Source organism: Mauremys mutica, chromosome 5, assembly GCF_020497125.1.
Source record: "Mauremys mutica isolate MM-2020 ecotype Southern chromosome 5, ASM2049712v1, whole genome shotgun sequence".
In the NCBI taxonomy this organism is placed as follows: Eukaryota; Metazoa; Chordata; order Testudines; family Geoemydidae; genus Mauremys; species Mauremys mutica.
In genome coordinates this window covers 142,637,733-142,662,018 of record NC_059076.1, presented here as the reverse complement: position 1 = coordinate 142,662,018, position 24,286 = coordinate 142,637,733, and the positions used below count along the sequence as shown (strand labels likewise).

The 24,286-nt window shown below is 53.8% G+C and overlaps 1 protein-coding gene across 1 annotated transcript in view; it reads right to left on the bottom strand.

Moving 5' to 3' along the window:
• The window catches only part of LOC123371745 (V-type proton ATPase subunit B, kidney isoform), a 77,171-nt gene that overhangs the window by 16,347 nt on the left and 36,538 nt on the right, over positions 1 to 24,286 (bottom strand). Inside the window, exons 3-5 of the mRNA XM_045019592.1 lie at positions 18,946 to 19,044; positions 11,456 to 11,549; positions 2,822 to 2,899 (exon numbers count right to left, since the gene is read on the bottom strand). Of these exons, the coding sequence (XP_044875527.1) occupies positions 2,822 to 2,899; positions 11,456 to 11,549; positions 18,946 to 19,044 (271 nt within the window). The remainder of the gene's footprint in view (positions 1 to 2,821; positions 2,900 to 11,455; positions 11,550 to 18,945; positions 19,045 to 24,286) is intronic.

The following is a 24,286-nucleotide window of genomic DNA, read 5'->3' as shown; positions in this document are numbered from 1 at the left end:
CTCATGGACCTGATTTGTTATTGTAGGGTCACTTAAGAGACCTGGATGGTTTTGTGGGGATAGGGAAATAAACTGTTAAATATGAAAAAATACAAAAACCTCACATAGAGGGGGAAAATAGTCCAAAGAGAGAGAGAGAGAGAGAGAGAAGGGCCCAGAAAGATGAGTGTCGTTCTGGGTCTGCTGACCTGGACAGTGGCCCCTTAAAATCTATAGGGCAGGGGTTGCATGAGGGTGATCAGGTGACTGAGCAGTCCCGTCAGGTGGGCAGGAATCCAGGTCCCTGGGGGCAGCCTGTGTGTTATTACACAGGCATCACTTAGACGCCCAGGTGTGGAAATGTGCCCCCTGGAGGTTGACATTGCCCCCCCTCAGATACACCCATGTAAATGTAACCATGGCAGGAAGGACATAGTTCCAGATCTCCCCAGCGGCTGGGCCATATAGAGGTTATGAGTCTGCTACCGCCTCTGAACTAACAGACTGGGCCCTTTAGATCAAGCAGTGAGGTTTGTGCTTGTTCAGTCCCCAGAGATGACCCGCACAGTGGTGTCATTTCAACTGGGGGCCCATCGGGGGCTGTTCCACGGTGGGTTATGCTAGTGAAGTCAGTGGGAGCTGCAAGCACATAGCTGAAGGTAGTAAAGAGCCGGCTGTTGTTAGAGGTTCATTGGCCAAGTCGTGTAGACCTCACTCAGCTTCACGGAGGGAGGTTTTGCCTGAATAAAAGCTACATAAGGGCTTCTGGCTCTAACACCACCTCAGATTACTACTGCTGAATGGAACTGAGAAACCTAACATACTGTTACATTGAAATGTGCCAATGGTCGCTATCAGATGAGTCTATGGCCTGGGCTACACCAGGAAATTAGGTCGGTATAACTACACTTAGAGGTGTGAGAAATCCACACCCTAGAGTGACGCAGTTACACCGACCTAGCCCCTGTTGTAGACAGCGTTAGGTCGACGGGAGAATTCTCCTGCGGACTTAGCTACCGTCTCTCAGGGCGGTGGAGCGCCTACAACAGCGGGAGAACCTCGCCCATTGGCGTAGGTAGCGGCTTCCCTGAAGGGCTGCATCAGTGCAGCTGCAGCATTTCAGTGTAGACAAGCCCTTAGATCCAAAGACAATCACATACCTTGTTAAAGCCAGTGGTGCCAGGCTCTCCGCCTGACTCAACAGACAGAACAATCAAGCCCCTTTATGTAGTAAAAACAGCTGCAACCGTGCAAGGCAACAGGCCGCATGGCAGCACAGAGCTAACCCCGTTAGATTCAATGAGGTTTCGCTGATTGTAAAGGCAGAGGCTGGATATTCATAGAATCATAGGCCTGGAAGGACCCTCGAGTCTTTCTAGTCCAATCCCCTGCACTCAGGGCAGGACTAAGGATTATCTAGAGTCAGACCATCCCCGACAAGTGTTTGTCTAACTTGCTCTTTAAAACCTCCAGTGACTAAGATTCCACAATCTCCCTAGGCTGACTCTTTGATTGACTATTGATTGCGGGTTGTGGGTGTTGGAGGCAGAGGGAGGTGTTGTGAGTGTGATGCAGAGAGGAAACAGAGAGACAAAGCTTCTTGGGCACAGAGCTGGCTGGAGGGGCAGTCAGGGATTTCCGAGCAGGGAACCTGTTCCTGTTTGTTCCCACTGTGCTCTGGGAAGCAGGACTCTGCGTACAGTTTTTGTAAACAAACAGCCCTTCACCAAAGAATATACCCGAGTCCAAGCTTCGATTTCTCATCCTCACCGAAACAGCCCAGCAAGGCCCCGGATGTTGGCTAACCCCCGGGACCAAAGAGGCAACACTATTCTTTGGAGCCTCATCTAACTCACACTGGCCAGGAAGATCTCCCCACTGACCTCAGTTCCCTTCTTACCCTTCACTTGGCTTGGGCAATTAAAACAGCTTGGTCCATTTCATTGGTCCTTCTTGTCAGTCCCTAGACAATTTCACCTGCAGAGTCTCATGCACAAGCCCAGTGCTGCAATGTTTGTATTGCAAACACCAAAGTACAATGGTTACTTGTTCACAAAAATAACTGTTCACATTGGAATTTATTACCTATGAATAAAAAAACCTTGGTAACTTGGTCAAATTCAAGCCCAGCAGCCTCTCGCTAACGTGATCTGAAACCTTTAGTGCTGGCTCACATAGTCCAGGGACTAGGGTCTGGCCCTTGGTAGCCAGGAGACCTGGGTTCTTTGGATCTGCCACTGACTTGCTCTGTAATCTTGGTCGAGTCATGGCCCGTCTCAGTCTCAGTTTCCCCACCTGTAAAATTGGGATCTGCCTGCCCCCCTTTGCAAAGTACAAACATAAGAACAGCCAGACTGGGTCAGACCAATGGTCCATCTAGACCAGTATCCTGTCTGCCGACAGTGGCCAATGCCAGGTGCTTCAGAATAGGGTTTCCAGATAGCAACTGTGAAAAAACATTGGTGATGGGCGTGGGGGGTAATAGGCGCCTATATAAGAAAAAGTCCCAAAAAATGGGACAGTCCCTTTAAAAACGGGACAGCTGGTCACCCTATTCAGAAAGAATGCACAAAACAGGGCAGTTATTGAGTGATCTGTCCCCCGTCGTCCAGTCCCAGCTTCTGGCAGTCAGAGGTTTAGGGACACCCAGAAGCATGAGGTTGCATCCCTGCCCATCTTGTCTAATAGCCATCGATGGACCTATTCTCCTTGGCCTCTCTGCTATGATTGACAGCTAGAGAGCCACTCACTGTCATCCCAACACACAGGAAGACACGGTCCCTGCCCCTTAGATCATGCGCTCAACATCTCTTGCCAACTTAATTTCTTGCATCGGGCTTACCGTTAATATCGAGAAAATCCTCGGCCATAACAGTTGGGCCTTTGTCGATGGGTTTTGCAGAACCGTTAAAAACCCGACCTGCAAAGGGAAATAAACGCTACTTAACGTTTTCGCCAATGGACTGGAGGATAACAAAGTCATGACTGACAGCGTTTGCCGACCACACAAAGATTGGGGGAGCGGTAAATAACACAGAGGACAGGTCAGTAATACAGAGAGAGCCGGACTGCTTGGTAAACTTGCTGCAAGCAAACAACATGTGTCGGGGACACCCCCTCATCCCTGCTGGGCTTTGCACCCTTCACTGAGAACTGCGCCGGTTCCAGCGCTTGTTTCCTAGGCTCAGAAAAGCTGCAGACCCAGCTAGTCCACTTAACGCGGCTCCCGTCCCCAGATGGGACGTGCCCCAGGTCACACCAGAAGAGCATAGCAGAGTAAGGAATCAAAGCGAGGTTTTCAGAGTCCCTAGCTAGCATCCTAACCACTGAGCCATCCTCCCTCTCCCGCAGAGCCTGGGCTCTCCCCAGGGCTGGTTGAAAATGGAAGCCATTTTGCATGCAACACCTGCCCATCCAACAGGCAGCGGTCAGCTGGTTGCTCAATGCCTGACCCACAGCCCACTGAAATCAATGGGGTCTTCCCTCCTACTTCGAAGGGCCCTAATGAGCCAGGTGCTTTGTTTTACTGGATGTTTCCTTCAGCAGCTCACCCCCCCGCTCCGCCTCTGCTTTTGCTTCGGTGCTAAATTAAACAGCTGTGTGTCTAAGACAAATAGAGGCGCAGTGAATACCAAGATTACTGACCTTTCATGGTCAGTGGCTCCCTCTTCCCAGCGCCATCTCAGTATTGATCTTTATCTGCTGTGACAAGGACAATGCTTTCCCCGGCCCTCTTAAAGGGCCGGAAGAGAGTCCTATAGGGTAATCGCCGGCGTACGGGGGAGAAAGGGCTGAAGCGGGGGAGCACTGACGCAGCGCTATCGATTCCCCAGTGCGGCAATGGCTGATAGCAGATCTATAATGGGGCTTCAGTGTGGGAGCGCCGGCGGAGCGTGCTCAGGAGAAAGAGGCGCAGAGCGCGAACGTTCACTCGCTCTCTCGGGAGAACACCTGCGCGCTGAGGCCGGTTCGCTGGAGCGCCTCGTTCACTGGTCTAGAACTTAACGAGGGTCATGGGAGCCCAGGGGAAGGATGGGGAGAGTCACCCAACCTGACCCCTGGCTGGACTCCTCCCTTCACACCAACATGTAACCCCCAGCAAGGCGGTTCTCCCCCCTCTAATCCAGGTCTCCCTCCCCACCCTTGAACCTCTTCAGTCAAGCTGCTCCCACCACCATCTTCACCGTCTGGGAGGCTGCCCTGCTGGGGGGGCTCCCCCTGAAGACGCAGGCTAAGCTTTCCCTGCCTTAGCCACAGCTCCTTGCTCCTTGGGTAGCTGGCTCTGGGGAGTGTGCACCACGTCGCTTCCTTTGCAGTGTGCGCCCAAGGGGACAGTACAGGCTGTGGCCATGGCTCAGTCTACACAGAGCCCTTCCTTGCCTAGATTCCACAGTCTACACGGACCCCCCTGCCTTTGTATCCCTCCTCTGGCCCTTCTCCCATTCTCCTCTCTCCTTCCTGGACTCTCAGGACGAGCGAGGCACTGACCTTGGCCCGGATCCTGGACTCTGCCGAGGCTTCACTGCTCTGGCAGTGCAAAGCCACTGGAAACTTGGATCATCCAGTTCCCTGAGGACTTCCCCTCCGTATGGGAATCTCTGGGTGGTCAATGGCCAGTGCAGTGGCTGCTACACTGTTTCCCCTCCTGTGTTGCCCCCAGAGAATATGGGTGAGTGGCTTGGAGAAAGGTGGGACAAAGGGAGTTTCAGCGCAGCACTGTAACGACCTGGGATTTACGTACGATTCCCCTGATCAGAGCAGAGCAGATTAGGGCTGAACCGGGTTTGTGCGGACCGCCTGGAGAGGTACGCTGCCTGGACAGACTTCACACTCTTTGCAGCACTCGCAGGGACGCCATCAAGATAAAAAAAGTGGCCTATGTTTTCAAAAGGGCTTAGGGTTTTGGGTGTCCCGCTCCGTGCGCCTCAAAGAGGCCTGATTAGCAGCAAGGGCCACGCGCCTGTCCTCTGGAAATCAGGCCCCTTTAAGGTGTCTCAACTTGGGCACCACCCAACAATCGAAGTCGCTTTGAAAATGGAGGCCAAAACCCAGTAGTAAAAGGCCCTTTCCTGGGTTACTACTAACAAGCCGAGTTATTAACACAGAGAGACGTTTGGACAAATCACATTCACCTTTCAGCACGGAGGCTGCTTAGCTGCTTTTTATACTTCACCCCCGGTGAGCAATGAAACCCAGACCGGTCACCTTCACTTCCTGATTTCCAGGTCTTAGCCCAAGGCTCTTGCAGGGGAAGGTTTGCATTTTTTAAAGGAAACCCTCGCTCATTGAAAACGGTCTAGATAATCCTTAGCCCTGCCACGACGAGTGCAGGGGACTGGACTAGATGACCTCTCGAGGTCCCTTCCCGTCCTACGATTCTGGGATTCTCTGAAAACCCTTGCAGCTCGGGCGATACGGGCTGGTGTTTATGGAACAGAATTAATGCAACTGTTTCAAATGAAAGAAACACCTGGCCAGTCATCATTAGTAACCCTGCAGTTAGCACCGAGAGGCACTAAGTAGAGCTCAGGGGCCCACTGTGCCAGGCGCTGTACACGCAGAGGTGGATGAAGATTTACTGGGGCCCTGGGCACAAACAACATTTGGGCCAACCACACTCCCCTCGCCACGGAGCCCCATCCCCTCCTCCTTCTTTTCCTAGGGTTGCCAACTTTCTAACTGCCCAAAACCGAATAGCCCTGCCCCACCTCCAGCGCCCCCCCTTCACTGAGGCCCCACCTCTTCTCTGAGGCCCCACCCCCACTTGCTCCATCCTCCCTCCCTCTGTCGCTTGCTCTCCCCCACCCTCCCTCACTTTCACTGGGCTGGGGCAGGAGATTGGGGTGTGTGAAGGGGTGAGGGCTCTGGCTGGGGGTGCGAGCTCTGGGGTGGGGCTCGCTGGGGATAAGGGGTTCAGGGTGTGGGAGAGGGCTCCGGGCTGGGTCAGGGGTTAGGGTGCGGGGGTGGGTATGGGCTCTGGGCTGGGGGTGTGGACTTTGGGTGGGGCCAGAAATGAGGGGTTCAGGGTGTGGGAGAGGGCTCCAGGCTGGGGCAGAGGGTTGGGGTGTGGGAGAGGGTGAGGGGGTGAGGGCTCTGGCTTGGGGTGTGGACTCTGGGGTGGGGCAAGGGATGAGGGTTTGGGGTGAGGGAGGGGGCTCTGGGCTGGGGGTGTGGACTTTGGGTGGGGCCAGAAATGAGGGGTTCAGGGTGTGGAAGAGGGTTCAGGGTGTGGGAGAGGGCTCCGGGCTGGGGCAGAGGGTTGGGGTGTGGGAGAGGGTGAGGGGGTGAGGGCTCTGGTTTGAAGTGTGGACTCTGGAGTGGGGCAGGAGATGAGAGTTTGGGGTGAGGGAGGGGGCTCTGGGCTGGGCCAAGGGGTTGGGGTGTGGGAGAGGGCTTGGGGGGCGGGGTCCCAGTGGCACTTACCGCTGCTCCCAGGAAGTGGCCGCCAGGTTCCTGCAGCCCCTGGACACATGGGTGGCCAGGGAGGCTCCATGCGCTGCCCTCGCGCCCACAGGCATCGCCCCTGCAGCTCCCATTGGTCACAGTTCCCAGCCAATGGGAGCTGCAGAGCCGGCCCTCAGGGCGGGGGCAGCACGCAGAGTCTCCCTGGTCACCCATGCACCTAGGGGCCACAACTACCTGGCGGCCACTCCCGGGAGCCGTGTGGAGCTAGGGCAGGCCGACCAGAGTCACCCAGGTCCCTTTTTGACCAGGCATTCTGGTCGAAAACCAGATGCCTGGCAACCCTACGTCTTCCCCCTGAGGGCCCACTCCCTGGCCAGGCTGGAAGCTGGAGCTGGGCTGTGGTAAGAGCTTCCCAGGGAGCCTGGGCTGCTGTGGGAAGCCCCAGACCTTCCACCTGCCGTGGGTGGCACCCAGGGGGCAGGGGCATGGGTGGGGGCTGCTCTTGGGCACCCTGCTCGCCGCCTGACTCTGGCTTCTGGCCTGGTCACAGAGCAGGGCCTCGAGGGAGCAGGGGGCAGGGCCACCATTTCAGTACCAGTGGCCCCACCCCTTCTACGCAGGTTCCAGCGCTCCTGTGAGGAACCCTAAATTGACCGGGGCCCCAGGCACGGGCCCCATGTGTTAATCGGCCACTGTGTCCATACCATAGGGCCTGGAACTGGGGGGCCTGCCACACCCCCTGGTCTCCATTATATACCACGTTTACAGTTTGGTTCAGTGGCTCTCAGCACCCCCACTATACAAATTGTTCCATACACCTGCTATGAGACAGTCTCTGCTCTGAAGAGTTGACATCTAGACAAGAAAAGAGAGGCTTATTATACCCACTTTACAGATGGGGAGCTGAGGCACAGAAAAATGTTACCAGAGGTCACCCAGGCAGTCTGTGAGAAACTGGGAACTCGAATTCACAGCTCCTGAGTCCCAGCCCAGTGCATTAACACAAGCCCAAAGGGGGCCTGGACTAGCCCTAGGGATAGTCATGAAATCTGCATAATAACCATAAGGCCTAATCTGCCCAGAATGCCCATTCTAGGCTCGAAGGCATCACTGTTTTAGTCTGACCTCCTGCACAGCACAGGCCAGAGAACTAATTCCTGTCTGAACCAGAGCAGAGCATTTAGAAAAAACATCCGACCCGGATTTAAAAATTGACAGTGATGGAGAATCCACCACAACCCTTGGGAAGTTGAGCCAGCAGTTAATTAACCTCAATGTTAAATCTCTGCACCTTATATCCAGTCTGAATTTCTCTAGCTTCAATTTCCAGCCGTTGGATCATGTCAGACCTTTCTCTGCTAGACTGAAGAGCCCACTTGTGAATTCTGCTCCCCCTGTAGGTACTCATGTGATCAAGTCACCCCTTCACCGTCTCTTTGTTAAACTAAATAGATCGAGCTCCTTGAGTCTATCACTATAAAGCAGGTTTTCTAGTCCTTTAATCATTCTTGTGGCTCTTCTCTGAGCCTTCCCCAATTTATCCACATTGTTCTTGAATTGTGGGCACCAGAACTGGACACAGGATTCCAGCATGGGTTGCACCAAATACAGAGGTAAGATAACCTCCCCGCTCCTACTCAATAATCCTGTTTATGCACCCAAGGTTTGCATTAGCTCTTTTGGCCACAAGGTTGCACTGGGTGCTCATGTTCATTAGCCAGCATGATCCCAAGTCTGTTTCAGAGTCACTGCTGGCCAGGATAGATTCCCCCAGCCTGGAAGCACGGCCCACCAAGCGCTAGAAAACGAACGGAAGGGAATGCACCTGCATAAGGAGTTGGAGTGACTTAATAGCTCCCTGCCCCCCGTCTCTATAGTCTGTGGATTGGGCCCTAAATAAGGCGAAACCAGCCTTTCCTCACGGCACTGTGGGAGTTCAGCTCCCAGCCAGAACCCTGAAGAGCAGAATAATCAGACAAAAAACAAAATCAAATTGTCGGGGCGATCGAAGTGATTTCTGGACCCTTGCAAACAGCCCAGGTTGGGTTTGGGGCCAGTTCTCATTGTGTCTCAATGCGCTCTGCGGACCTTGCCCTGCCTGGCTTCCTATGGGGCAGCCCCAGTGTGGATGGCTCTGGCCTGTGTCATGCCAATTGAGCCAGTGGGCTGCTAAAGGTATCCCCAAGACGCTGGTGTCGGCTGGCGGCCTAGCCATGAACATGCCCCAGCAGGCCTCAGCGCACTCCAGGGGAAGGCTTTGCCCATCAGGCTAGGAAGGTGCAGTGGCCACTGCACATTGGGCTTGGATGACTTTGGCGTCAGCTCTTGAGCCTGCGAGTCCCTAAGTGGTGTGCAGCAGGGGCCAGGTGTGGGCATATGTTAGGTTAAGCATGGAGCAGTAGGAAGCCTCCTGCACTCCTGTTCCTGTCTTCACAAGGGACAAGTCGGGGTGGAGAATGGGGGCGTCGGATCCCCACCATGCTAAGGGGACACTTGGCTGCACATTCCAGTGTCACAGCAAGGCAGGGCCAGGTTCCCCCACCTCCTGTGCACCAAAGCTCTGCATCTGGGCTGGGCACGATTAACTTTTTAGCATCTCACTCTTCCCCCCTTCTTCCCACCTCACCAAAACCAAACCAAACCATACTAGGTGGGTAGCAGACACACCCTGGAATGTGGCACTTACCCCAGCGCTGCCTCGGTGGGCAAGGAGAGGGGAGACAGACGGTCTCCTAAAGTGTTCCAGCGAGATGAGAACAGACCCCTTAAGGAACCATCCACTGTCCAGCGATCGTGTTATCCTGAGTTCCTGCACTGACACCTGCCCCCGCAAGATGCATTGCCCTTTCCCATTGCCCTTTGCTTACAGGTCGGTGGCCAGTTTTCCTACTGCAAGTCGACAGGAGAGTAAGATTGCATGAGACACTCTAGCAAATACTTTACTGATGTCCAGACAATGACACGTCACATCTACCGAGTTCCCGTCCCCCGCTGATTTTGTCCCTGGGATTGGGTCTGCCCAGATCTGTTCTCCCCAATGCTGTTTCACTGCTCATGACTCCATCGTTAGCTTCCAGACGGTTACAGAATTGTTTTCCCCTTCACGTTGATTTTATTCCATTACTAAGGATCAAAGTTACATTTGCTGGTCTGAAATTGCTCAGGTTCCTCTCTTGTGGTAGCCAGTTTCATGCCACAGAAAGGTGTCACATTGGCAGAAGTTCTCTGGTTAGCCACAGATGTACACGCCCTTGCTCTGATCGAGCTGGTGTGCAGCACAGGCAGCGGCTCAGGGACACCCCCTCCGAGCTCCTAGGTACCCAGTCAGGCAGCTAGCCCGAGGCACTGCCCTTGTGTCTCTGGCCACACTTCTAAGTTAGTACGCTAGCTCAAGCTGGGAATCACCTCTCCCAGCTGCAGCGTAGATGTCTCCAAAGAGGCCTGTGGCCTAGGGGATAGAGAACTGCAGTGGGAGTCAGGTAACCTTGGGCAAATTCCCCTTCCTGTACCTCTGTTTCCTTCCCTTTATTTCTATTATGAGCTCTTTGGGGCAGAAGCTGTCTCTTACTATGTTTATATACAGCACCTTGCACAATGGGGCCCTGGTCTCACCTAGGTTCACTGCTACTGGTTCATTCACAGGAAACAGATTTCAGAGTGAGCTGGAGCCCATGAAAGCTTATGCTGAAATAAATTTGTTAGTCTCTAAGGTGCCACAAGTACTCCTGTTCTATTCACCGGAAAGGAGTTCAGGTTCTACACTTACTGCATCCTCGGTCACTCCTCTGAGACAAAGGGGCCAATTAGTTCCAACAAGGATGGTGCTATTTTATATTTTTTTAAGATGCAGCCACCTGTCATCCAGTAGGAACTAGACTGAGACCCAACAAACTCATTTGATATAAGAGACAGACCAATCATCAGATGGGAACTACCTTTAACTCGCCTCCAACCCAAGACCAGATTTGAACTAGTGACCCGGAAACAAGAGATCCTGGAGTCCGCCACCAATCCACTAAACCCTCCTGCCCTTTGCAATCGTCAAACAATTTTAGTGCCTTGTCTTCCCACTTTGCCGTTATTATTATTGCTGATTTCAATCCTTCCCTTCGCCTACTAGCGGGGCTGTGTGTTCCGGGTACCTCCAGCCCTGATCTATTCGCTGGAGACCGGCCGGAAGCAACGCTGGGGAGTATCAGATTGCACTCTGCAGCTGGGCTGAACCAAACCCCAGGATCCAAACACCCCCAAACTTTGGTGGTTTAGAATCTGAATTTGAATAGGGATTTCTTAGCTGGTCCCTCTCTCTCTAATGGCACCAGACACCCCCTGAACGTGGGATCAGATCCCAGATCCCAGCCCGTCACCTTGGGCCCATGTGTGGCATCAGCAGAAACCTGTTGGCAGCATTAATTCAGGTTTTTTGCCTTCTGCTTTCCCCTACCAGCCTTTATAGATGGTGTGACCTCCCCCACTTCTCCTCCCCCCTCCCTTCTCTGTTTCCATTACTGCTTCTTTTTCCCTCTGCTTGCGGGGCCGGTCCTGAATAGAGACTCACTGGCTGCTTCTGGCGCCTTTGGAATTTGGCTTTTCAGACTCACTGAGGAGCTCTATCAAAAGTCACCCAGCAGCTTTTCAGCAGAGGTCAGGAAGCATTTCCAACAGCTCCAGTGGAACCGGACCAGCCTTTCAATCCATTTCCCAAAGCGCCTGCCACTAGGGTGACCAGAGAGCAAGGGTGAAAAATCGGGACACTTTTTTTTCGGGATGGGAGCATAGTTGCATATATAAGACCAAGCCCTTAATATTGGGATGGTCCCAAACGTATCGGGATGTCTGGTCACCCTACCTGCAGCCCCTATCTCAGGGCAGGTGAAACAAGGGTAAATATTGTGCAAAGGAAAGTGAATCTCTATGCAGACAAATCACAAGTTGCAAATGTAAAATCAGCAGCAGGCTACAGGCTCTGGCAGCCCCTTGTTGCAGGCGCAGTAACTTGTTGCTGTTTATTTTTCCCACTGAGATCCATGTATTGAGATAAATTCATTCTCAGCTGCTCTTATGGACCTACCTAGCATGTCCTCGGAAACAGGTGTCCGGAGGATGTCTCCGGTAAACTCGCAGGATGTCTTCTTGGCGTCGATCCCAGATGTTCCCTCAAACACCTGCACAGACCCGGGGACAGGAATCGAATTAGTGGCAATTAGTGGGGATTAACGGCAAATGGCTGGAGAGGGCCAGGCGAGTTCAAATGAACGGAGGGGAAGGGAATCTAGAAGATAATGTTATGTGATCTGCACTGTTTAAAAAGATGCACCAGAGAGAGGGGTGGGGGAGACCGGGAAGGAAGGAAGGAAGGAAGGAAAGAAGCTTTGCTCCTCTTTTAGGACCTGATCGAACGCCTGTCAACGGGAGTTTTTCCATTGACTTCAATGGGCTTTGGCTCAAACCTTTACTCCACAATGTAACTGGACCCCGTATGCATGTGTCTCAGCATGCCCCCTCTCTAGCCTGGCGTAGAGCTGCACAACTCCCAGTTTATGGCCTTAATGCAGCAGCAGCGCGTGGATCTGGGGAACTGGTGCTCACCTGGCTACCCCTCCATTTAAACCTACAATCTCCCTCATGTCTTACGGCTGCTGGAGCACCCACCCCAGGGAGATTTCTGTCCCTTTCCTGTACCCTCACGGACCTGGCTGGCCTGGAGAATGATGGGGCCGTCGAACAGGGATGACTCTGTAAAGCTGGTACGTAATCAGTACTGCAGTCGATTTTAAGTCATGGCTGGATCTGGGCCTGGTGATCTTGGCCAACAGTGGGGATTGAAGTGGGGCCCTCCAGAGCTAAATACACAACCCTCTATGACATGAGCGAAAGAACCCGTCCCTCCAGCTGCACTCCTGGAACAGATTCATCTCCTGTGTAGATCAGATGCAGAGGTGGACAGGTCGCACACACTGACCCGTGGGTCACTGTTCCAGAAGGAGCCCGAGCCGTAGCTACTGGTGTAGCTGATACCAGTGGAGCTGGTCTGATTTACACCAGCTCAGGACCTGCCCCCTAAATGTAACTATGTAGATTCAAAAGCAGGTCACCTGTCCATCCCTGCTCAGCAGCCCTGCCTTCACAAAGCGACAGGGTAGTGCTCTGCTTCTTCGCCTCTGGGCACAGAGCTCTGTGCTGGGCACAAAGCGCACGGTGGTCCTTTGCTTTCTAGCTGCTGCTAGAATTCTTACATCTCCTAAGCTAAGCAGGGTAGGACCGGGTCAGCAATTGGATGAGAGACCTTGCGGCAAAAGTCCAGGTGCTGCAGGAAGTGGAGTTTGTGTCTCAATGGGTGGTGCTCTTGAGCCAAGGCAGAACTGGAGCATGGCACCACCTTTCAGATTTGACTTCGCAGGGGGGAAGAGAGCTCAGGCCCTTGCAAGCTGTGAAAGTCCTCAGCCAGGGATCTGTTGGTTGTGTGTGTGTGCGCGTGTGCGCACATGCGCGTGAACAAGCTGCGTCTTCAGTACAACACAAACTGAACCCCTAGCAATCAGACAGGAAGCCAGCCCCTGTTGTGGTTTGAGACACAGGAAATGGAAGCAGGCATCAGAATATCCTGCTCCCCTCTGCATTTAAATGTGCAGTTACCCGGTCACCAGTGGGGTCTGAATCCTCAGCGCTCGCTGCAGTACAGACCTCTGCCATGTGGACAAATGAAGAAACATCAGCTGAGTAGTCGACCAGCCGCTATGGGAGAAAGTGGCACATGTGTTGCTCGCTGTTGTGTATTTGGTTGTCATGGTTTTTGTTGCTATGGCAACTGAGTTAGATTATTATGGGTTAGCTCAGCCGGTTTCAACCAGCTGAGTGAGCTCTCTGTATATCTGTAAATAAAATGGAGGTTTTGGTTAGCTGCCTGCTCTCTGGCCTCAAGTGATTGCTTCCTACACCGGCTGCCCCAAGGATATAACACTCGCATATAACGAGCTGTGTTTCCTGGGTCTCAAGAGTTATCATCAGACCAGCTATCCTGCTGGGAAGTTCAGTAGCATATATGGCACACAAGCCCAGATTCTGCAACGAACTCGGCATGGGTGGAGGGATTCTCTTGAGCAGAGCCAACTTCAGGGTCAGGGCCATATTTATATATCACGCACATCTATTATATAAACATTACACACCAGTATTTACATGCAATTTCTTTAGCTAGCTAAGAGATCACTGCAATTTTCCATTCCAACTCCTGCCACATGAGAAATGGTTCTTTTAAAATTGCTTTGAAACCTAGATTTGCTCAAAGAAGGCAGCTCTGGAGATCCCTGCAATTCCAAAATGAGTCAGGGAGAGGCCGGAATAAAGAAAGCATAAACCAGTCTCATTAATGCAGTGGAGGTAACAGTCAGGGGCTTTAAGGGCTGTGTTTTCTCCCAGCCCGCTAACGAGATCCTACCAGAGCAGTGTGCTCTACCAGAGGAGGGAATCCAAAGGCACTTTGATTGGTATAATATTTGCCACCATTTGTATTAATTAACCTCCCGACCGCTGCTTTAATTAGAGCCGTGTGGCCCCTTGGAAAGACCGGACTGTGAAAGAATGTGGCACATTCAAGCAGGCTCATTCATCCAGCTGCAGCTGCGGCAGCCGGGAAGAAAGGAAAAGGCTGCCCTACCCCAGTGCATGTGTGTGGGTCAGGCCCTTTCTAAGCCGCTTCTGCAAAAGACTCAGGTTTTTGGAGGCTGACTCCCTAATAGGATTAGAAGGGCACTGCCGAGGTCTCTGCGGCATTGGAGGAGTGAAGTTTCGCAGCTCGCCGGCAGAGGTCCCAGGCAGGTCAACTGTGCAGCTGCCTAGTTTCACTAGGTTGAGCTCAAGGCGTTAATGATTAGAGAGGGACAAGCCAGGAGGGAAGGTGGGCTGATTGGAAGGGACAGGGAGTTAGATTACAAAAGGTCAGGACGCTTTTAGAGAAAACGGTGACTTCTATTTTGGACGGGCCCTGGTGCCCCCATGGAGACCCACAGAATCCACCCGCATGGAGGGTGCAGGATCAGGGCCACGATAAGGATCTCACAGGGCGAGACCTTTTGTGCCAGTTGTTGCGAGGGTGAGGGGTGAACAGGTGATTGACAATGCAGAGTTTGCTGACTGGGCGGAGAAGTAGGGGGCATGGGACCTGAAACTGGCATTTCCGGGGACCTCCAGCAGGGGTCACTGGAGAGAGAAAAGCTCCAGCAGGGCCAGGCCAAAGGCACATTTTAGGGGGAAATGACATGAGGCAGAGGGAACAGACCGGCTGTGCCCACACAACGGGGCCAAATTCAGGTTGGAAGAGGCAACTCTCATTCTGGCATTTCCCAGCTTTTGAGTGCTTGACTTCGCCACCTGAACGGTGCGTTTTAACATAGTTTTTGGTGTGTATTTCGTAGCTTTTTGAAGAAACCAAACTGACAAAACAGGAGCGCCAGCTTGTGGAACTAGGCGGGTACCCACATGGGTCACCGGAAGGGTCCGAACTGTTAGTTCCATAGCGCAGACCTCTGTCCCGGAGCAACTGACAGCGCTAGTAGGTTGTCATCCCCAACATGAACCAACCAGTAGATGGGGATGAGACACACACTTTGCCAGTGGGTTTCACTGCTACGGGCTGGCAGACGAGGGATACTGAGACTCAGGAATCCTGGGTTCTAGTCTAGGGCCGAGGGGAGTATCTACTCTAGTGGTTACACAGCCCCTGCGCCCGCCTGGCCTGACTCCTGTAGCCTGACCCTTCCAGGCCACTGTCCCAGTTCCACCCCCCGTCTCAAGTCCTCATTCCTGTCCCAATATCCCCCAGCTCCCTGGCCCCCTTGGCTCCATGTCCCCACGCTCACTGGTTCCATGGCCCAGCAGCACACCCCAGCCAGTCCCCAACCCCCTTGGCTTCTTGTCCCAGTGCCCTCAAACCCTCGGCTTCTCTTCTCCATGCTGCCCACCTGGGTCTTTGTCCCAGTCTCACCCACCACCTGTCTGGCTCCTTGTCCAACCTGCCCTCCCTCCACTGCCGCCAGACTCCTCTCCTCTCCAAGCAGACAGAGTCATCTCCTCCTTGCTGCCTGGGGGCCAGCCGGGGGGTGGCCGTTGGGAGCACAGGACACACAGTCTCCTGCTCTTGGGTTCTGTGCCTGGCCCCTCAGCAGATGGGAAGCGCAATGACAGGGCAAGTGTTGGCCCCAGCAGCCAAATGCCAAGTCCCTGCTCCAGAGCATGATGGGGCTACAGCTTCCCAACAAAATGCTTGAGAGTTTTATTAACATGGGCAAAAACAGCCGATTTTTCCCTAGTCTTGTTCTGAGAAAAGGCGGAACCATTTTTGTTGGGCGGAAAATAACTTCAGCCCAAGGCAGACGCTCAGCAGGGTAAATTCCAGCCCCAACGGTTACAGTTTGGCAAAGTTATAAGCCGCTGACAACGGGGTGTTATAACAGGAAGTGTTATCTAGAGGCGCTACATACAGTCCTCGAACCCTGCCCGTCCCCTTAGTGCCGGCCTGCTTGTACGCCGAGAGCCAGCTGCAAGGGTGGTTCTGTGAGTGTGTTGTGGCTGCCTCGTCACAAGGAGCTGGAATCAGCCCCCCCACCCAACAGTCAGAGACACATCGATTCCAAGGGCAGACAGGACCACTGCGATCCTCTAGTCTGACCCCTGCATAGCCCAGGCCGGAGAAGTGCCCCGAAATAATCCCTAGAGCCGAGTTTAGAAAAACAGCCCATCTTGATTTGACAATTGCCAGTGATGGAGAACCCACCACAACTCGTGGGTAGGTTGTTCCAATGGTTAATTACCCTCCTTATTACAAATTTATCCCTTATTTCCAGTCTGAATTTGTTGAGCGTCAACTTCCAGCCACTGGATTGTGTTATTCCTGCCTCTGCTGGCCTGAAGAGCCCGTAACTGAATATTTGTTATTTATAGACTGTGATCCAGTCTCCCCTTAACCTTCTCTTTGCTAAGCTCAATAGATGGAGCTCTGTGAGTCTCTCGCTACCAGGCAGGTTTTCTAACCCTCTGATCAGTCTCATGGCTCTTCTCTGAACCCTCTGCAATTTATCAACATCCTTCTTGAACTGTGGACACCAGCACTGGACGCAGGATTCCAGCCGTGGTCACACCAGTGCCAAATACAGAGGAAAAACAACCTCTGCGCTCCTATTTGAGATTCCCCTGTTTATGCATCCGAGGATCGCATTAGCCCTTTGGCCACAGCGTCACCCCGGGAGCTCCTGTTCAGCTGATTATCCACCACGACTGTCAAATCTTTTTCAAAGTCGCTGCTTCCCAGGATAGAGTCCCCCTTCCTGTATGTGTGACCGTATCTTGATTCCCAGATGTAGATATGTACATTTACCCATATTAGAATGAACGACAGAATGGTTTAGTAGTGGGAATGAGGACTAACAAGTGCTGCTGCTAGGATTTGAACTGAGGGCCCAGCCCGTTACAGCAAAGCCCTCTGCCACTAGAATGAAGCAGCAATTCAGCTACCTGCTCACAGGAATAGGCTGGTCTCTTCTGGAGAACAGGGAACAGCTGGAGGGTAGGGATAGGATACAGAGGGACCTAGACAAATTGGAGGATTGGGCCAAAAGAAACCTGGTGAGGTTCAACAAGGACAAGTGCAGAGTCCTGCACTTAGGAAGGAAGAATCCCAGGCACTGCTACAGGCTGGGGACCGACTGGCTAAGCAGCAGTTCTGCAGAAAAGAACCTGGGGGTTACAGTGGCTGAGAAGCTGGATATGAGTTAGCAGTGTGCCCTTGCTGCCAAGAAGGCTAACGGCATTTTGGGCTGTATAAGTAGGGGCATTGCCAGCAGATTGAGGGACAGGATCATTCCCCTCTATTCGACATTGGTGAGGCCTCATCTGGAGTACTGTGTCCAGTTTTGGGCCCCACACTACAAGGAGGATGTGGAAAAATTGGAGAGTCCAGCAGAGGGCAACAAAAATGATTAGGGGGCTGGGGCACATGACTTATGAGGAGAGGCTGAGGGAACTGGGATTGTTTAGTCTGCAGAAGAGAAGAGTGAGGAGGGATTTGATAGCTGCTTTCAACTACCCGAAAGGGGGTTCCAGAGGATGGAGCTCGGCTGTTCTTAGTGGTGGCAGATGACAGAACAAGGAGCAATAGTCTCAAGTTGCAGTGGGGGAGGTCTAGGTTGGATATTAGGAAACACTATTTCACTAGGCGGGTGGTGAAGCACTGGGATGGGTTCCCTAGGGAGGTGGTGGAATCTCCTTCCTTAGAGGTTGTTAAGGTCAGGCTTGACAAAGCCCTGGCTGGGCTGATTTAGCTGGGAATTGGTCCTGCTTTGAGCAGGGGGTTGGACTAGATGATCTCCTGAGGTCCCTTCCAACCCTGATATTCTATGATTCTGGGTAGACCAGCCACCATAACACGCACTTTGCAAGCACACCATACAGTTGGCAATGTCTCCTCCAGGGCTAGCGGTCAGCGGGAGGAAGAAAATTCAGTGGACGGTGGCAGAAAAGGGAAGAGAAAATCACATCCCTTCTCCCGCGTGGGGATTCAACCCACTCTTGTGCCACTGTGGGTACAGAGCCTGACTTCCCCAAAGACACTCACAATCCAATCTCTGCAGCAGCTGCTCTTACGGCCCTGCTCCTGAGGGGGTGTGTAAAAGGAGAGGAGAACTGAGAGTAGGTCTACACGTCAATGGAAACCCAGGGCTGGCCCATGGCAGCTGACTCAGGCTGGTGGGGCTGTTTCATTGCAGTAAAGATGTCTGGGATCCAGGTGGAGCCCGGGCTCTAGGATCCTGCAAGGTGGGATGGTCTCAGAGCTCGGGCTCCAGCCTGAGCCCAGATGTCTACACTGCAATGAAACAGCCCCACATTCCGAGCACCGGGAGCCCGAGTCAGCTGGCACGGGCCAGCCGCGGTGTCTAGTGGCTGTGGAGACACATTGTGGCCCCTGCATGCTCACAAGCTCCTTGGAGCAGGGCTGGTTTTTCACTATGGGTTTGTGCAGCGCCCAGCAAAATGGGGCCCTGATCTAGGTTATGGCCTAGAGGTGCTACCATAACACAGATACACTGATATCCTTCTCAGTTTCCTGAGCCATCCAGTCACTCTGACAATGCGCTTTGCAAAGAATGAAACTCATATGGAACCGAACTGGAAAAGGGAACCTACAGAAAATCAATACGGACGCTCAGCAGCAGAATGGGCCGGGTGAGTTGTAGTTGTGGTGTGTTGAGACTGTATTAAAATGATAAGCTATCCCAGTGAGTCTCAGAGATTTTCATGATCTGTTTGCAAGGGGGCGCTGCAAGGCATGCAAGCTGAGTCTTCAACAAAGAGCCAGCTTAGAGCAAGGTGGGTGAATCCTTCCTTAGGGAGCAGCCTGCTTTGTCTCTATCTGGTTTTGGCTCTTGTGTGTTATGGTTCTGGGTCTGAAGAACCAAAGTCATGTTACATCGCAAGCTTCCAGCAAGAGGATTTCCTGGTTTTAGCTGATCTCTGTGTGTGTATGCCGTGAACATAGTGACAAGGAACTGCTGCACGTTGTGCACTCACCTGCACAATAGCTTTAGAGCCCACCACTTCCAGGACCTGCCCGCTCCTGCTGGTGCCATTGGGGAGGGTGAAGTTGACAATCTCGGCGTACTGGGCGAACTGCGCAGAGAGAAGCAAGGCTGGGGTTAATGTCTGAGCTGTCGCTGTTCTGTGGGAAGCAAATCCTGCCCCGGCTGAATTTCACAACACAACCAGACTCCAGCCAGCTCCCCACATTGGTACAACCATTGTGCAATGCCCGGCTCCCTCCCTAGCTCAGTGGGAGTGTCAATGGGAGAGCCTGGCCTTGGTGTAACCCCTTGGGCTGGTGCCCCCCGGACCCTGCTTCCAGCTGAACAATCGGAAATATATCTGTGTGTTCCTTTGGCAGCAGGAGCGCTGCCTGGGTGCTCGCTGCCTCGGGGCACTGCCCTAGATGAGCGGCCCATGCTGTGCCTACCTCCCATTCCTCGTCCCACACTTTCACAGGGCTCCTCGGCTTCCCCCCACCCCTTCGTGCTCATTTCGTCCTGTTCTCTTCCCCTGCTCCCGACCAAACCTCCTGCACCACTCTGCCCTTTTCATCCTGCCCCTGCTCCCCTGCTATGCAGCCCCTAGGCCTGGAGCTCCCTCCTGCCCCGCCTGGACAAAGGTCTCTCTTCATTCTAATCCTTTCTTCATGCTCACGCCTCGTATTAATCACTTCTATGGATAAGGCACCAGACTGGGACGCCGGAGATCTGGGGTCTGTTCCCAGCTCTTCCACTGACCTCCTGGGGGACCTTGGGCAAGTCCCTTCATGCCCCCATGCCTCAGTTTGCCCATCTGTAAAGTGGGGCTAACACCACTCCCATGTCTATTTAGAGCGTGAGCGTCCCTACCTAACGGGGGTGCTGCAAGGATAAATTCATGCACATTCGTGGGGGCGGGGCTCAGACTCTAGGGCGTAAGATGTCCAAACAGCTAAAGGTAGCAGGGAAATTGGCTCAGAATCATAGTCTGCACTTGGGTACTTTGAAATGGACCTTCAGTCAATGCCAGGCTGGTGAAAGCTGCCACATCGGAAAGCCTCTCCTTCGCCACAGAGCAGGGCAAGCTACCCCCCCCACACACACACACACTGCCCTGCCCTCCGATAGCCCCCACTTTGAGCAAGGGAGTAGTTCACCTTCTGGCTACAGCTACATCCCCCAGACTAACCCCCATGTAGTTACAGCAGGGAGGGAGATGCACCATGGTCACTCTCTACTGGCCTGGCTTGGATTAGAGCCAAGGCTCACGTCTACATAGCCCGTGAAGGCTGTAGTGCGGGTAGGCTTGACTCTAACGAACACAGGTAACGATCATAGCAGAGACGTGGCGGCTCCGACTTCAACATGGGCCAGCTGCCACAGCACAAGGCTGCTGGGGGCCTGGGGACGTACCCAGGTTGCTAGTCTGCTGCCGTATCTTCCCTACTGCTGTTAGCCATGCTTAGGGTGACCAGACAGCAAATATGAAAAATTGGGTCGGCGGGGGGCACCTATATAAGAAAAAGACCCCAAAATCGGGACTGTCCCTATAAAATCGGGACATCTGGTCACCCTACCCATGCTAGCTAGATTAAAGCTAGCACAGATGGGCCTATATCCCATTATGGCACCCCCCAGACCCCCCGTTGCTTCCTAAGCTCTGGCATTGGCCCACTTTCCTTCCCTAAAGTTGCCGAATTGTGTACGTTCCAAGGGATGGGCATTTCGCCAAACCTCCAGCAGTCCTGTTCCACGCACCAGCCACCGGCCTGCTGGCTTAGCCTCAGCCAGGACGGTGCAGTTTCCCCGGCCACTGGGCATCTACGCCTGTGAACTTTGGACTTTAAATCTCCAGTAAAAACCTTCTTTTAAAACAATCGAACACGTGGCCCAGCTCTTTAACTGATCTTATTCATTTCCATCCTGCACGTGTCAGAGTGAAAGGCGCTATCGCCACGACCCAGGATGTTGCAATTGATCAACAAAGCATTTATTTATTACCAGGCATAACCCTTCCTCTGGAGCCAGGGGCAACTACGTATGGAATGCAGCTTTCCTGGCTTCAGCGCTGGCCACTTTTAACTCGAGAGCTGCCCTAATGCCACTGACGAGGGCCTGGATACCAGGGTTACAATAACAGTGACTCATTGAGACAGGGGAGTTCGATCCCTGGTCTCTAGGCAAGCACCGAGATTGGTGACAAACACAGAACGCTGAACGCCCAGCCCCGCGCCCGAGCCGGAAGATCATGGCCCCCATAACTGAGCAGACGGTGAGCATACCGGGGCCTGGTGTGAGTGGACACACAACTCCAGCCCATCCGTGTCCACAGAGCTTTCAGCCAGGCTCAATCTGCCCTGAAAATGCAGGATGAGCACATCCGTGTCCACTAGAGGTCACTTTGTCAAACCAAGCCGCAGCATTTCCCCCGGCTACTAAAACCTCCCGGTAACAGGAGCTACACCCGACAGAGCTAGTCAGTTCGCACAAGGGATGGAACTGTCTCTGGGCACTGGTGTCAATGGGGAGGAATTTCTTTCAGAGCCCGTGGTGACATGCCAGATTTTCTGGCGTTGGGGAAATACAGGCATTTTACATACTGGGTATCACAGGTGGAGGTGAATATCTACACACCCCGTGAGAAAGCAATTCTATAAGCAAAGAAATCTAGCTGGCTTTGCAGGATGGCCGTTAGGGGGAACACCACTGTTTACCTCTCTCCCTTCTGAAAACAGACCATTTATTCCAACCCTTTCTTTCCTATCTTTTAACCAGTTACTGACTGATCCAAGAAGGCCAACGGCATATTGGGCTGCATTAGTAGGAGCGTTACCAGCAGAGCGAGGGAGGTGATTATTCCCCTCTATTCAGCGCTGGTGAGGCCACACCTGGAGTGTTGCGTCCAGTTTTGGGCCCCCCGCTACAGAAAGGATGTGGACAAATTGGAGAGAGTCCAGTGGAGGGCAACGAAAATGATCAGGGGGCTGGAGCACATGACTTACGAGGAGAGGCTGAGGGAACTGGGATTTAGTCTGCAGAAGAGAAGAGTGAGGGGGGATTTGATAGCTGCTTTCAACTACCTGAAGGGGGGTTCCAAAGAGGATGGAGCTCGGCTGTTCTCAGTGGTGGCAGATGACAGAACAAGGAGCAATGGTTTCAAGTTGCAGTGGGGGAGGTCTAGGTTGGATATTAGGAAACACTATTTCACTAGGAGGGTGGTGAAGCACTGGAATGGGTTCCCTAGGGAGGTGGTGGAATCGCCTTCCTTAGAGGTTTTTAAGGTCAGGCTTGACAGAGCTCTGGCTGGGATGATTTAGTTGGGGCTGGTCCTGCTCTGAGCAGGGGGTTGGACTAGATCAGTGGTTTTCAAACTGCGGGTTTGGTCAGCTCTGGTCAGCACTGCCGTTAAAAGTCCCGGGCCGTTAAAAGTCCCGGCGGCGGTGCTGCCCGGGTAAAGCAGGCTAGTCCCTACCTGTTCTGACACCGCGCTGCGCCCCAGAAGTGGCCAGCAGCAGGTCCGGCTCCTAGGCGGGGGGAGGAGAGGGCATGGGGCTCCGTGAGCTGCCCCTGCCCTGAGCACCGGCTTCGCTGGGGGGGAGGTGTCTGCAGGTGGGGGTCGTGCGGAGCCACTTCCACACCTCTGCCTAGGAGCCAGGTCTGTTGCTGGCCACTTCTGGGGCGCAGCGCAGTCCATGGTGCCAGGACAGGCAGGAAGCCTGCCTTAGCGCCCCTGCTGCGCCGCAGACCGGGAGCCGCCTGAGGTAACCCTGTGCCCCAACCTCATGTCCCAATCTCCTGCCCCAGCCCTGAGCCCCCTCCCAAACCCAGAGCCCCTTCCTGCACCCTAAACTCCTCATTCCTGGCCCCACCCCAGAGCCTGCACCCCCAGCCCAGAGCCAGAACCCTCTCCCACACCCCAAACCCCTCATAGCCAGCTCCGTTGGGTCATGGGCATCAACACTTTTCTTCAACTGCGTCGCCAGAAAAAAAGTTTGAAAACCACTGGACTAGATGTTCTCCTGAGGTCTCTTCCAGCCCTAATCTTCTATGAAAGAATCTTCCCTCTTAACCCCCATGACTCCTTATTTTGCTTCAGAGCCTTTGGTGAGGAACCTTGTTAAAGGCTTTCTGAAAATCTAAGTACGCTATATGCATCGGATCACCCTTGTACACGTTCGTTGACTCCCTCAAAGATTCCCCAACAAATCATGTTCATCTCTGTAAGTTTTCCCGGTACTGATGTGAGGCTTACGGGCCTGTAATTGCCCGGGTCAGCTCTGGATCCTTTTTTAAAGATTGGCATCACATTAGCTATCCGCCAGTCATCTGGTACAGAAGCTGATTTAAATGATCAGTTACATACCACAGTTAGTAGTTCTGCAATTTCACATTTGAGTTCCTTCAGAACTCTCGGGTGAAAACCAGGGCTGCCCAGAGGATTCCGGGGGCCCGGGGTCTTCGGCGGCGGGGGGCCCTTCCGTTCCGGGACCCGCCGCCGAAGTGCCCCGAAGACCCGCGGCGGGAGCCCCCCGCTGCCGAATTACCGCCGAAGCCGGACCCGCCGCTGAAGTGCAGCCTGGTCTTCAGCGGAATTCGGCGGAGGGGGGCCCCCGCTGCGGGTCTTCGGGGCACTTCGGCGGCGGGTCCCGGAACGGAAGGGGCCCCCCGCCGCCGAAGACCGGGCTGCGCTTCGGCGGCGGGTCCCGCTTCCCCCCGCCCCAGCCTCTTACCCCCGGCTGCCTCCTCACCCGGAGTCTCAGCGCCTCGCCCGACAGCCGCAGCGTGTGGCCGGCGGGGCCTGAGCTCCGTCCCGCTCAGAGCCGCGTGGTGAGGGGGCGGGGCTGGGAGCTCCACGCCGAGCGGAGGGAGCTGAGCTCAGCCCGGAGCTCCCAGCCCCGCCCCCTCCCCACGCGGCTCTGAGCGGGGCAGGGCTCAGGGGCCCCGGCGGAGACACGGCGCTTGATGCGCTGAGGCTCCAGGAGAGGGGCGGAGGCGGGAGCCTCCGCTGTTCTCTTGGGGGCCCCTGCGGAGCCTGGGGCCCGGGGCAAATTGCCCCCTTTGCCCCCCCCTCTGGGCGGCCCTGGTGAAAACCATCTGGCCCTGGTGACTGATTACTGTTTAGTTTGTCAATTTGTTCCAGGATCTCCTCAATGACACCTCAATCTGGGACAGTTCATCAGCTTTGTCACATAAAAAGAATGGCTCAGGTTTGGGAATCTCCCTCACATCCTCAACCGTGAAGACCTATGCAAAGAATTCATTTAGTTTCTCCCCAATGGCCTTTTCGTCCTTGAGTGCTGCTTTAGCATCTCGATCGTCCAGTGGCCCCACTGGTTCTTTGGCAGTTTCCT